The 12,926-nt window shown below is 37.8% G+C and overlaps 1 protein-coding gene across 7 annotated transcripts in view; it reads right to left on the minus strand.

Annotated features, from left to right (window-relative positions):
• CPEB2 (cytoplasmic polyadenylation element binding protein 2) overlaps positions 1-12,926 on the minus strand; it is a 73,288-nt gene that overhangs the window by 36,356 nt on the left and 24,006 nt on the right. For 6 of the 7 annotated variants that reach the window (XM_015285803.4, XM_046940460.1, XM_046940459.1 and 3 more), the window contains 2 exons: positions 11,574-11,852; positions 731-821 (listed from right to left, as the gene is read on the minus strand). In XM_015285803.4, the coding sequence (XP_015141289.2) occupies positions 731-821; positions 11,574-11,852 (370 nt within the window). Of the gene's footprint in view, positions 1-730; positions 822-11,573; positions 11,853-12,926 lie in introns of those variants that run through there. The other variant, XM_046940461.1, reaches the window with a different exon arrangement.

The raw sequence follows: 12,926 nt of genomic DNA on the forward strand, positions 1-12,926 counted from the left end.
AGCACCACAAATAAAGTAGTATTTGATAAATCCAAATAAAGCGGTTTGAGCCCTGAAGTTCAGTGATAAACCCCTTGTGAGAGTAAGGATAAAAAAACAACTTAAAAGAATGAGTTACTGTACAGTGATCAGAGAAGTTAAAATTGAAGGTCACACATATTCACTATTTCAGCTGAGCCCAGTAGAGTAAAAGGAACCCACATTCTAAAGTAAAGTGTACTTCTGGACTTCTTCGAACTAACAGAAACTGGACAGCTCCACACATTATCATCTCCCATAGGCTCTAAAATTGACATAATTTTCGTATCCACTTTGCAGGCTTCCACTGCAAAGAATAGGGAAGATTCACTGGCAGCGTTTTGATTCCCCTCCCACCCTCTTTCGGCTTGCTGCAGCAGATCAACGTGTCTTCACAAACTGAGGTAGAACTCCTTGCAGCAAATAAGTCAATTTCAGATAAACCTAGCTATGAATTTTTTGGGGAGAGGAGGGAAGTTGGAGTGGAAAGGAAATAATACCTGTGAAGACACTAAAGCTTAAGTTTAAAGTAATTTTTAAACATCTGTAAATCCATATTTTCAGGAAAATGCAGATTGAGACTGACCTTCTGTTTAACTTGAGAAAATAATTCATATTTTAATATGAACCTAGAAACTAAATTAGCAACCAGTGTTAATTCAAATACGCAGAATGGATGACCCTTTTTTCTTTATTTAGCATAATAACATACCTTTAAGTGGATCATGCTCTGCTCTCATAATGTCAATAAGGGAGTTTTCCAAAGAGTGCATATTCAGACTGTCATACATTCTATTTCGATCCTAAAAGAGAACAAAATCCTTAGTATTGGAATACAATTTCTATACTTTTTTTTTAACAGGAAACTTGATAGGAAGACATAAGTGCCTGCTAAAGACTGTATGCTTTAGATACTCTAAAGATGGATAGCAATACAAAAGCTTAGGGTATATTAATTTATTAACAGTACGTTTAATAGCATCCAAATATAAAACTAGAAATGCACTTCAAAGAACTGCTCTGTATATGCACTTTGATAGACTGTTTCTTTCAGAGGATCTGCTTTAATCAGTTCTAAAGATCCACAGCAGAGCTCAACATTCAGTTGTTTAATGAAGGAGACTAGCGTCTCAATTTGTGTTAATGCAGAAGTTAAATAGCGAGTAAGGTCCCCACCTCACTGAGTGAACTACAGGAAGAGACGGACAGCCACCTCAAAGGAAAGAAAGCATTTTCTTGGTGCTTTGCTAAGTATCTCTCCTAGGCACGCACCCCTCTGCTAAGAGTGCACTCCCTGGTTTCTGGATCATTAACCTGAGACCCTTTGCATGCAAAGACATGACTTACAAATGGTCAAAGCTAAATGGCTCAAGGTTGAAAAATTAAAGCTAAGCTATGAAAGAAAACGTCACAGAGCTTACTAAAAGATTACCAGCCTTACACAGAACAATTTTTTTTGCAAGTGCTAAGATTAGCAAGAAAAGTTACCATAATACCTGACAAGTATTTTCACTGAATAGAAGTTATTACAATAAAGTGTAAATATTTTCAGCAATTTAATGTTTAACTCAGACATTTTCTCCTGTGTTTTTAGTGCCTCAAAATTGCAGAGGTATATGAAAAAAAGGATTACTCGAAACTTCCTTGGTCTTTCTGGAATACCTTCAGAGACTGAAAATAGTTGGCATAAAACCTTAATCTCCTCTACTTGCAAGGCTTCTGGCTGGCCTGTATCACACTTAAGGCACGATTACAGGATTTTACTATTATCTCCTCTCTGGTTTCACTATGGTAACTCTGCAGTTAGGAATACACCGCACCTACCTCATGACTATTAAAATTCTTTAATGCTACAGACAGTACATACATAATGGGACAGAAGAGTTCTGACCCACATTTCCCATGACAGTTCAGCAGAGTTGAGATGAATTCAAACTATGCCCTTCAGTAAGAAGGGACTCTTCAATAACAGGGCTGGAAAAAAAAGCAAGCTTTGAAAGAGTTGTTTTCTCTAACTTGGAAATTATGATCTCTACAGAGCTCTGCAAAACCAGCCCTGATCAAACTGAAATGTGACTTTCACCCTTCTTTGAAAGGTTAGTCAATGTTATAACGTTAGAAAGAAGGAGATGCTGTCTTTATAAGCTCTCTCTCCCCTCATGCAACTGCTACGAGTAATGGACTTTTGTAGGTATCATGGAACCAAGACGGGGATAAGAAGTCTGCTATGTTTATTTGAATAAACTTTTTTTTGATTGAAACCTTTAGATAATTTCAATGATATCCTAAATGAAAAACAAAAAATCACTACATTTCTCTCATCTCCTTCCATGTCCCAGACTAAGTGCCACTGACGGTTTGAGGTGATTTGAGTACCAGTGAGTCACCTGTAGTATTTGAGTTCACAGCAACCTCATTTTGGGACTACTAGGCTTTCATTCAGTTCTCTGGTTGTCCTAAGCAGCAGCAGAATTAAAGTGAAATGACTCATCGGCTTCCATGCCCTTGCAGGTTTATATCTCAATAGCAACCTATGAAAAGAAGCTGCTTACTGCAGCAAACTTGCTTTCAATGGAAGGTGTGAGCTGTGACAATGCTGCATCTGTTCCCTACTGTCTCTCAGCAACTAGCATTCAGAAGATAACACACTTTTGAAGGAAGTCTTAAATTCAGCTGACTTCTGTACTCGTACTGTAGGCAGTAAATGCTCTTGCAAAACCCAGTGCTGAGTAAACAGAATCCACACTTTGCTACCTTTGTAGCCCATGAGTAAAAGAACTAGTGTTTGTAAAACAGACAGGACAGCATGTGTAACAGCTGATCTTTGGCACACGCTCACTCAGGAAAATAGCCTTATTTTTTGATCATTGCTTTATATACTGAGATAGATGATCATCTGGTGGTGCCCAATACCAGAATGGGGCAACAGAAACTGGAAAACAAAAGGAAGGACTTCTGTGCTGTACAGGTGACAGAGCATGGGCTGCCTGGAGGCTGCGGCATCTCCTCCTTGGGGATCCCCAAACACTGCCTGGATGTGGGCCTGAGCACCCAGCTCTGAGTGTCCCTGCTCAGGCAGGGGCTGGGCCAGGTCTGATAGATGCAGACATCCCTGCCAGCCTCAGCCACTCTGTGACTCTGTAAAGTGTCACTAGCAGCTGTACTTCAGCTTTGCTTTAGAGAAGCTTTTAAGCAAGGACTGATATCGTTAATACCAGCTCATCTGCTTACAGATCTTGGAGAAAAGGAAAAATAAAGAACAGCAAGTTTGTGGCATGGTTTAATATAGCTTCACCCTTGCATCATTCCATTTTGCAACTTTTTTATTTCTCAATTGAAAGGTCTTGCTTCGCTGGAAGCAGAAGAAATAAGCTTTCCCCATTCACTTCACACTTCAGACATTTCATTTCTCTGAAGCTAATAATAGTTATTTGAATTGTATTACTTTGTTTCTGGCAGTGAAAACATAATACAGCCATGCACTGTACAATATAAAAATGTTCTGAATGTGCTGAAATAGAATTTAAATACAAGCAATACAGGCATTATACTCTGCTACCTCACAACTACTATCATGCTTCTCCTTGGGTAACATCTAGGTGGTAAACAGTTCAAACTTTCAAGACTTATTCCAGCTCAGAACAATCAACTATTTCCTATAAAACAATGCTATCTGAAAGGCAACTATCTCAAGAGGAGCAAAATGTCCTTCCAGGAAAAGGTTACTTTCAAATCTTTGGGCAATTAAGGCTTTATAATGTTTAACTGCTACTTTATGTTCCCCAAATGTATATATCATATTTTTAAAGAACACAAGTACAAGCTATGCAAATATTAAGCTTTCATTTCAAAGCAGAACTTAAAAGTATGTCAGTAATGTAGGTCATATCCGCAAAGGTTTTCTAGAAAGTTCTGCTGCAGAAAAATGCCCACAATGTTCTGAAAGGGAACAACACCATTACAGCATGCTCAGCTCCATCAGAAAACTTGCACTGTGATTTTCATTAATCTCTGTGACAAGCATGAAAACTACTACAGCTGAATTGATGGTTTCATGTAATCTTCCATGCATATGAAAGTAGAACTACTTCCATATTGTTTTAAAAGGTCCTTCCGGGTTGTTTTCAAAAGATTACTTCTTATTCACCTTCTTGAAATAATGAAACTAGAAGATTTATTAACATAAGGGCACTGATACCCAACCTAACTGCATGTTAATACATGTATACATATAATATTTCTAAGCTGTCCTGACACGAAGAAGTCCCTCTTTTTCCCAAGGATGAGTTCCTGTAGAATATTTTACATTTCCCTCATCTCTGTGGCACATCAATCCTGTGCTAAAAAGCAAATAAACTGTGTCCGTGTCAGAAGGTCCGTGCCTCAGTGGAATGTCACAGCATAACACAAGCTTCTCCTAGAGCTGATAAAGTTAACTACTCCCAAGCACTACATATTCTCACACTGCTTTCATCTCCTTGTAACTGCAGAAAGATTTGAATCTTGCTTGACCTACCTTTCCAATTATAGAATCAGATCTGTGTGCATGCATGGAAGAACTGAAAAGGTGTTCTAAAGAAGCAGACATATATAACTCCAACAGAAATTGTCACCTCGGAAGACTAAGTAAAATTTACAGAAAAGTGGTACTTATTTTCTCTGTGTACATTTCTATATGCAATATAGGGGAAGCATGAAGTATCCTATCCAGAGGATGCAGTCAGCCCCATGACTCCCTGACAACGTCATGGAAAACACAGATTTCAGATGTTCTCCCGTCGAATATCTAAATGTGGCATGAATGGCAGGAAGTCGGCTTTCTCTGAAGAGCCACTTTCAACACTGAGCTATTGAATAAATCATTTTTCTTAGTACAAAGTATTTAGGACTTCATATATATCCACACAATTTATGCAAAGACTATTCAGTTAGAGCATTTGCAGGGCCTTGGTGCAGTCACCTCTCAAAGCTTTATATTGTCACTTATACATAAAGTAAATACAGACGTGGTCAGAAACTATTAAATTACAAATGCAATTTTGCTAATCCTTACCGCAAACTCTAAAAATAGATGTTCATAGTTAAGCAGCTAAATACCTTTGAATTTTAGGCACGGTTGTTAAAGGACTGATCTGTAAGAGTACTTGAGGTAAAAAATAGCAATTCAGACATAGGTATTGAATTCAGTAAATGCTAATATCTTTACAATATGTTACTTTGCCTGTCCCTTCACATTCCAAATAAATGTAGCACTATCCAACAGGGGCTAAAAACAACTTACAAGTCATAAAGCTGCTAGTCAGGTTAGAGTACAGTCTTGGCAGCTGCAAAAGAGACTCTGTATCTTTGACCTTGATGATTTAAAAGCTCAATTGCAAAAAAAACCCCAAACCAACAACCTTATTCTTTATCATTTCCCAAAGTGAAACCTTAACACGCTTCCATTTTTATTTTTGCCTTTAAAATGACCTGAATAAGAGCGTGTTCTAAGACTAGAATGTAACAGCTAATTTAGTAGTAAAGTTCCCACAGATTAAAAAAAGTAAATGAATATACTCCACTGCTCAGTGTTAACATTAGAAGTAGTAATATAACAATTCAGTATAATATATACTTTAAGATGTCATCATTTACTAACATCCAAGCTTTGAGTCATTCTCTGTTTAGTGAGGACATACTATAATCATAAGCCCCTTGTTGAATCTCTGTATATCATAAATGAGAAATCCAATACTAAAACATAAGACTTACTACAGTTTTTGCTCTATAAAAAATGAAGGAGAAAGCTTTAAAGTAGACACATGAAATTGCTTGGTTACTTTACACGGTGTCATTAGTGGTAACAATGAACTGTAATGTCTTGTTAGACATCTCAGAACAGTCAACTTGACAATATAAGTACTTTGAAGTTAAAATGAGAAAAATCAGCTGTATAACCTAGCTAAATAAGGCCCAAAATACACCAGGAACAGTTCTTGTGGCAAAGACATGCCTACTTCCCAGACATGTATGTATTTAAAAACAACAAAAAAAATCCCAACAGCATTTTACTGCATCCACAAGAGAATACTTCAGCTCAAGAATATACATTCATGAACTGGCAGCAAACCAGACACATTATGGAGATGATTAAGAGCTTGGCAAGGCTGACTTACGAGTCAAGACCAGAAGGTTTGTGTATGAATAGCTTGGACAACATAACTAGAAGATCATTATATGAGACATTTGAAGGGGAAGCTTTTATCCAGAATTACTGGAAAATCTCCTCCAGCTCAATGCTCCCAAAAATATCTGATGGCTGCCCTGTCCCTGTAGACATCCAAGGTCAGGCTGGACAGGGCTCTAAGTGACCTGACCCAGCTGCGGATGTCCCCATTCATTAGGAAGTTGGACTACATGACCTTTTGAGGTCCTTTCCAACTAAATTCTATGATTTTGCATCTATGCAGTCTTGAGTACTGGAATATAAATATATCAGGACATACAGTAAATGTACTTTTAGACAGGTCTTAAGTGAGAATCATTTGAACTTTAGAGAACTGTGCTTTGACACAATGCATGAGGCTCGATATGCTTCTTAACATACCCATGACATGTATGCCATCATAGCTGCTAAATATTTTGTTCAATCTTCCTAACTTCAATTTTTGCATTAATTGAATGAAGCAAGCAGTTCAGTAACTGAAGTATATTTTAATAATAAGAATTCTTAGTTCAGAAGAAGATAGAAAAACATACATAAGTTTACGTTACACATACGTAAAACATTCAGCTAATTCATTCCTTTGATTATCTATGTAGTCACCAGCGCTGCGTATTCAAAAGCACTGAACCTGATGTTAAGAGCTTGTCAGTAGGCTACTCCCTCCAGTTAGGGATATCTCCTCAGTACGGTCCCCAAAATGCAGAAATCTGGTTTTGTGCATAAGCTTTAGTGATATTTAATCATAACCAGGCACTCAATCTATTGCATCAGAAATCCCAGAGGCACTGTTTTGTTGCAGGTGTTCCCTTAGTAAAACTAAGCCAGAAAAACCAGGCTTATGAGTGTTTGGACAATCACACTTATCTGTAGACTAAGATAACTTCACACGTAGATACTTTAAAGGCTTTCTACATTCAACCAGAGCAGCAAAACACTCAGCAGTTCCGAATAAATTGACCACCTATTTTAGGAGTATAAACATGGCAATTAAGAACCTAAAATGAAAAAGTTACTCTTCAGCTAGATTTGGCTAGTATGTGTATCATCTAGTTGTCAGTTAAGACATGAATGCACATTCAATAAACCATCTTAAACCAATACACAGAGAATCTGAAATTCTCTGAGCAGAGGTGACTGTAAGACAGCAGCAATGTGACAACAGCTGAAATTAAATATCTAGAACTAACACCTGCTGGGAAACACAATTTTAAAATTCATTTTACTTCAGAAGGGTTTTGTTTTCTTTGGAACTTCAACAAACTTCAAAATAAATAGAAAAAGTAAAATCTGCATTTCTGAGAGACCGTGCCTCACCACACAACCCCCAGCTGGAGAGCTATGCTCAAACACAGAAGAATGAAGTTCAGCTTTTAGGACCATGAACATTGCATGTACTGTTTGTTTGAATAAACAGGAAGGACAAATCAAGGTGAAAAACACCCAGACATGCCATGTATTTCCTGAATTCAAAAGAAACTAAACTTGTATTCACTTCAGTAAAACATCGTGTTTTTACTAGAATGAAAATTCTTATTGAACTCGTCGTAGCTTTTCATAAGCTTACTTTGCAAGATATTGAGAAACATTAAACTTGTATCAAAAATAGAGTTAGTACACAATTTTCTGAATGTATATATATATATATTTACAAGTGGTTTATTATTTTCCTTGTGCAATGAATGTAAACAGGAAAAAAAAGCAAGCACAAAACTCTGACTTCTGTGGTTGTTCCAACCATGCAAATGCCCCAAACATGTTTTTTGAAAAAATCAGTACCAGGGATTACAAATGTATTTTTAGACTTTATACCCCATGTTCAACTGTGGGTTCCTTCCTTTTTTTGGTACTGTCTATCAGGGAATAAAACACCCTTAATGCAAGACTGAACAGGAATTCAGAACTGTACCCAGTCAGTGGTAACAGGTATGTTCTTCTAGAGAATCAGGTTATCTAAAAAAGGAGCCTAGGATCTCTTTAAGGAGAGAGAAGTAGGCTACTGCATTAAAATGCCGAAGTTAGATAGTGTGACATGCACTTCTAATTATTCCCCAGTGATTCCTGTGCAAGGCAATAATCCCTTTCCTATGTGGAATGCCTGTAACGGTACAAGCAGTGTGACAGAGCTAAAACTTGTAGACACAATTTCATCTGTGAGAGAGCTTTAGTCAGTGTATTTTATGTTATCTTTAAATCTTAAGGGGGAGGGGAAGCTTCTTACAGTAAGTCACAAAAGATGACTGTTGATTTATACATGAACAAGTTAAGTCAGTGTTGTCATGACATTTTAACTACTTCTATTCTAAAAAGCACAAAAACAAAATTCCCAAGACGCCCTCATAATGGCCATAAGCAAAAGCAGCTTTACTGTAACTAGTATGGCCACTGAGAATGCAGCTTCACATGGGATATACTGCACTTTTAACTATGAAGTGCAGAAAATCTGCTTTCATCTGTTCAACGTATGATTTAGCTACCAGTAATAAGCTGTATTAATTGTCCCTGATATGTTAGTTTAATACCAAGAAATATCCCTTTTATCAGAATTAGCATCAGCTCTATACTGGGAACCCCTCTCCATCAATGCAAACACCAACGAAGTCCCAAAGGGATAAACATTGGATTTTAATACAATTTCTGTGCTGCTCGTCTCACTGATGCTAAACATCAAACTTTGCAAAAATGCTTAGCAGAACATGAGTGAAAAAAGTCCATCGGTGAGAGCACTGGCTTTGCTATGTCTTCAACTGCTAAGCTTGAGCTAACCAAAAAGCTTTAAAACAGCTAGCTGAAGTTTGGAGGAGTGATGCTTTATCCCCTGCCATGCAAAATGATGACTGCGGTTAAAACACTGAAGTGCGGTCACGTGGAGAAGTATTCTGCAAAGCTGTGAATGATGCTGTACGTGTTGAACAGGCATGTGAAGCTTCAGTCACTGGAGAAGCTCGAAAGTAACAGGGAACATGTACATACATGTAAGTGTTCTGCCATAAGACTTTCAAATTTAATGACTTATTTTAGAATGTCTTCAGAAACGGCTACTGTATCTTTAAGAATCCTCAATCTAAATACCTCAGCCTTTTATGGAAGGAGACAAGCACAGTACAAATTAACAAGATGGGTGTTTGACAGCCTCACAATTGCCAACAGAAGTCCTGATGAAAAGAAGCACGAGCTCTAAACTCTATTTAACTTTTCATTGTGACTTCTAAAATTTAACAGTCATTACAAGGAATCAACCGTAACAATAGTATAAATACTGAAAAATAAGAACACCAATTCAATGTAGCAAAATAATTTATGGAAGCATCTAATGTTTCCACAATAGCAGTAGCAAGTCTTCAAATAGGAGTATTTTTACTGATTTCTGCAGCTATGACTTCATACGTGCAAGAGAGATTGACAGATGTAAAACCTAAGTACAGCTGGACAAGCAGGTCTACCTAATTGGTGGCTCTGCTGTTCCCTGATGAGAGGAATAGTGAAGTGCACCCATCACCTCCCTCCAAAAAACCACCATAACCTAATAAATGTGTGTTTCTAGACACAATGTCAAGCTTTTTTTCCCTACCCTAATATATTAGAATGCTTTAAATTATAGTTGGAATGCACAAGACTTTTGTTTAGACAAAAAATGAGCTCATCTATATTAGATGACCACAAGAGATGTTTCTTACAGTTCAAAGCAATAGTCATCCTCCTTCGTAAAGCATGCTGAAGAAGTAAAAATATTCACCACCTGTACTTGCTGCATATGAACTCCAGTGGACACATCACCACAGTTTCTCCATATGACGGAGATTATGTTTTTAACCCAATTCCTTAGGCTAATATCTTGAGAAGACATCTCAGCGTTAACTTGCAACTCCTCTTGAACCGTACTGCAACGTACTCCCTATCTGTAATTTGTTTTTCTTAGTTGATCAAGTTGAATATGTAAAGAATGGCATCTTTTTTTCCATCTTTTCACCCACGAGAAAAAAAAGATTCAAACAAGATCTCCCAGCGAGCAAAGCTACTTAATGGAACAGGTCTTCACAGAATGGGCAAATCCTCCCAAGTTTTCAGGCCCAACTTCAGCATGACCCAACCCTGCTGTTAGCCCTGTGAATACGGCCAGCATCAGCACTCACTCAGGCAGTCAACACATTGCTTCTCATGCCAAGTAGAACCCCACCACTGAACTGCTAAGAAAAAAAAGGGACCTTGGTGGGAAACCTGGTCCCTAAGAACACCCTTTTGCCACTACTACAGCCACATTAGGTTTAGTTGGCTAAATGATGTGAGAACATCTATACAAGTTCAAGTATGATCACAACGATGACAAATCAAAACTCTGAATCACTAAGTGTGAGATTAAGAAAACAACTATAATAGCTGTATGTTTCTTTACCTCCACATTCTGATTATTTTCCTTCCATGTAATCATTCTTACTTCAGCCAGAATATGGTAGCTCAGTGTAAGACAGACTGAAGCTGATACAGGCATGAAGAAAATTAAAGAATGTACAGTATTCATGGACTAATCTGCTGCTTTAAAATGCACAGGTTCTAAATCAAGTTGCCCAAGCTCTTTTTTGTAACTTAAAAGATTAACCTAGAAATTGTTCGAATGGTAACTGAAATTGGCATCCAACATAATACAGTTTTCAGCTATCAAGAAATGGTAACACTAAGTGAATCCAGGCAAGCACATAATGAGTAAGATCAGATCCAAATAACAATGGATGAGGTTGCAGTTATGTGACTTACCTAAAGTCACAAAAGAAGTCACTGGCAAAATTCAGGATTCACAGTACCGACACATCCGCCTGTTACACTCTTCTAAATCACAAGGCTTCTAGCAGAAGCATAATAGCCAAAGCTTAATATGAAAGTTGCTAGAATGCAGAGGCAGCAAATCTTCCTAATACACAAATGCCAGACTAGGAGACCAGAAAAAGACTTCCATGATCAAGATTCAGAGCTGCCTGTGAGGTTTTGAAAGAAAATCTGTATAGAAGGATAAGTGAACAAAAAAATAAAGCCACACCCAACTCCGAATCTTCAAGGGGTTTGTAAGAATGAGTGTTACGATAAGCAGAAAACACTTGCTGGATTAGACATTTTTGCTCTTCTATTGCTGCATTTCCATCTTTTGAGACAGTCAATATTCTTAGATAACTGTAAGGATCATATATTGCTCAATACACTGAACATTTTGGTGTTAGTTGATATTTAAGAGTAAAAACTATACATAAACACAAATTTCAAACCGAGTATCAGGACAGTAACCACTGCTGAACTCTACTGTAGTGAATGCAGACAAAAGCTACACGGGACTATGAATACACCAGTTACATACCATCCTTACCTGCAAGGGAAGGAGAGTATTACTGTTGTTGTCAGTTCGGAAAACATTATCTTCAATCCATGATTTTGGAGTCAGTGATGGAGTGGAGCGAGTAAATTTAGGTGGAGCTATGACATTACCAGAAAAGGGTTTCTTCAAAGGAGAGATCTGGTTCATAGTTCCTGGAATTCCCATGTTTCCAGTTCTACGATGGTCTCTGCCATGCATTCCTCCCCAGGATATATTTCCTGTGCTCCAGCCACTACTCTGATTGCTCCAGGGTGACTGCTTCAGAAGAGGCTAAAAAGAAAGATTGATTCATATTATTTTGAAAATATTTAACAGGTTTTTTCTACTTAAGAGCAACGAAACACTAAGTAGTCAATGCTCGGGAGATTTCTATAAACTACTTCTTTCTGATGTCGTATTGGTTCATTATTGAGACCAAGAAGAAAATTTAATAGTCGTAAGAAGTTGCCTTATTGTGACTCTCCCTCCTCCACAGTCCCTGTATTGGCAGTTGAGGTTTTTGTCCTTGCAGGAACTGCCAGGATCCTTCACACGTATGCAGAGGATCAGGCCATGTAATCACCTCACTGACACATAATTTCATATTTTATAGTAAGATATCTGGAAAAAATAACACAAGAATTTCAAGTTGGCCATTTTATGCCAGTAATGAAGAATTGAAAACTCAAAATTCATTTTTTTCTCCAATATTTTGAGTATTGACATCTCTGTATCATCAAAGTATTACCATATAAGAGCAAAAAAGGCACTGATTACTGTGCAGAGAATCTGTTTGAAGAGCTACCTTAACATTTCCACATTAAAATGCATTATTCTGAAGGCACTGCTCAAGTATTTCTGGAGTCATATACTGGGCTATCTCTGGAATTCTGCAGCTCGCTCATGCTTTTTGAAAGATTTTTCTCCCTACTTAGAAGCAGTACAAAGTACTTCTGTATCTCGATCGCTGCGCTCCTCAATATGAAAATGTAAGCTGCCTTCAGAGCAAAGATTTTTACAGGGTGAGAAGTTTTTATTCCTACACCACAACTTGTGCTGAGGACAGACCCCGGCGGCTGCTGTACCACCAAGAGGTGGACCCACTGAGCCCAACTGACAGCGCAGAGCAGGATTTACCTTCCCTGTTCTAAACCTGGCTGCTGGGGAAACGCTTTTCTCACCACACAAACAGGTGTGGGATGGATGTTCTAAGTTAAGTTTAAAGCTGAATGCAGCACTTCTATCTCAAAGGCTGCAAGCAGCCCTTAGCTTGTAATTCCAGTAACTTAAACAGTTAAAGCACATCGACATGTCATGGTTTACGCAGAACTTTCTGAAGACAGAAAGATAGAACTGTAATGCCCT

The sequence above is a fragment of the Gallus gallus genome, chromosome 4 (genome assembly GCF_016699485.2).
Source record: "Gallus gallus isolate bGalGal1 chromosome 4, bGalGal1.mat.broiler.GRCg7b, whole genome shotgun sequence".
In the NCBI taxonomy this organism is placed as follows: domain Eukaryota; kingdom Metazoa; phylum Chordata; class Aves; order Galliformes; family Phasianidae; genus Gallus; species Gallus gallus.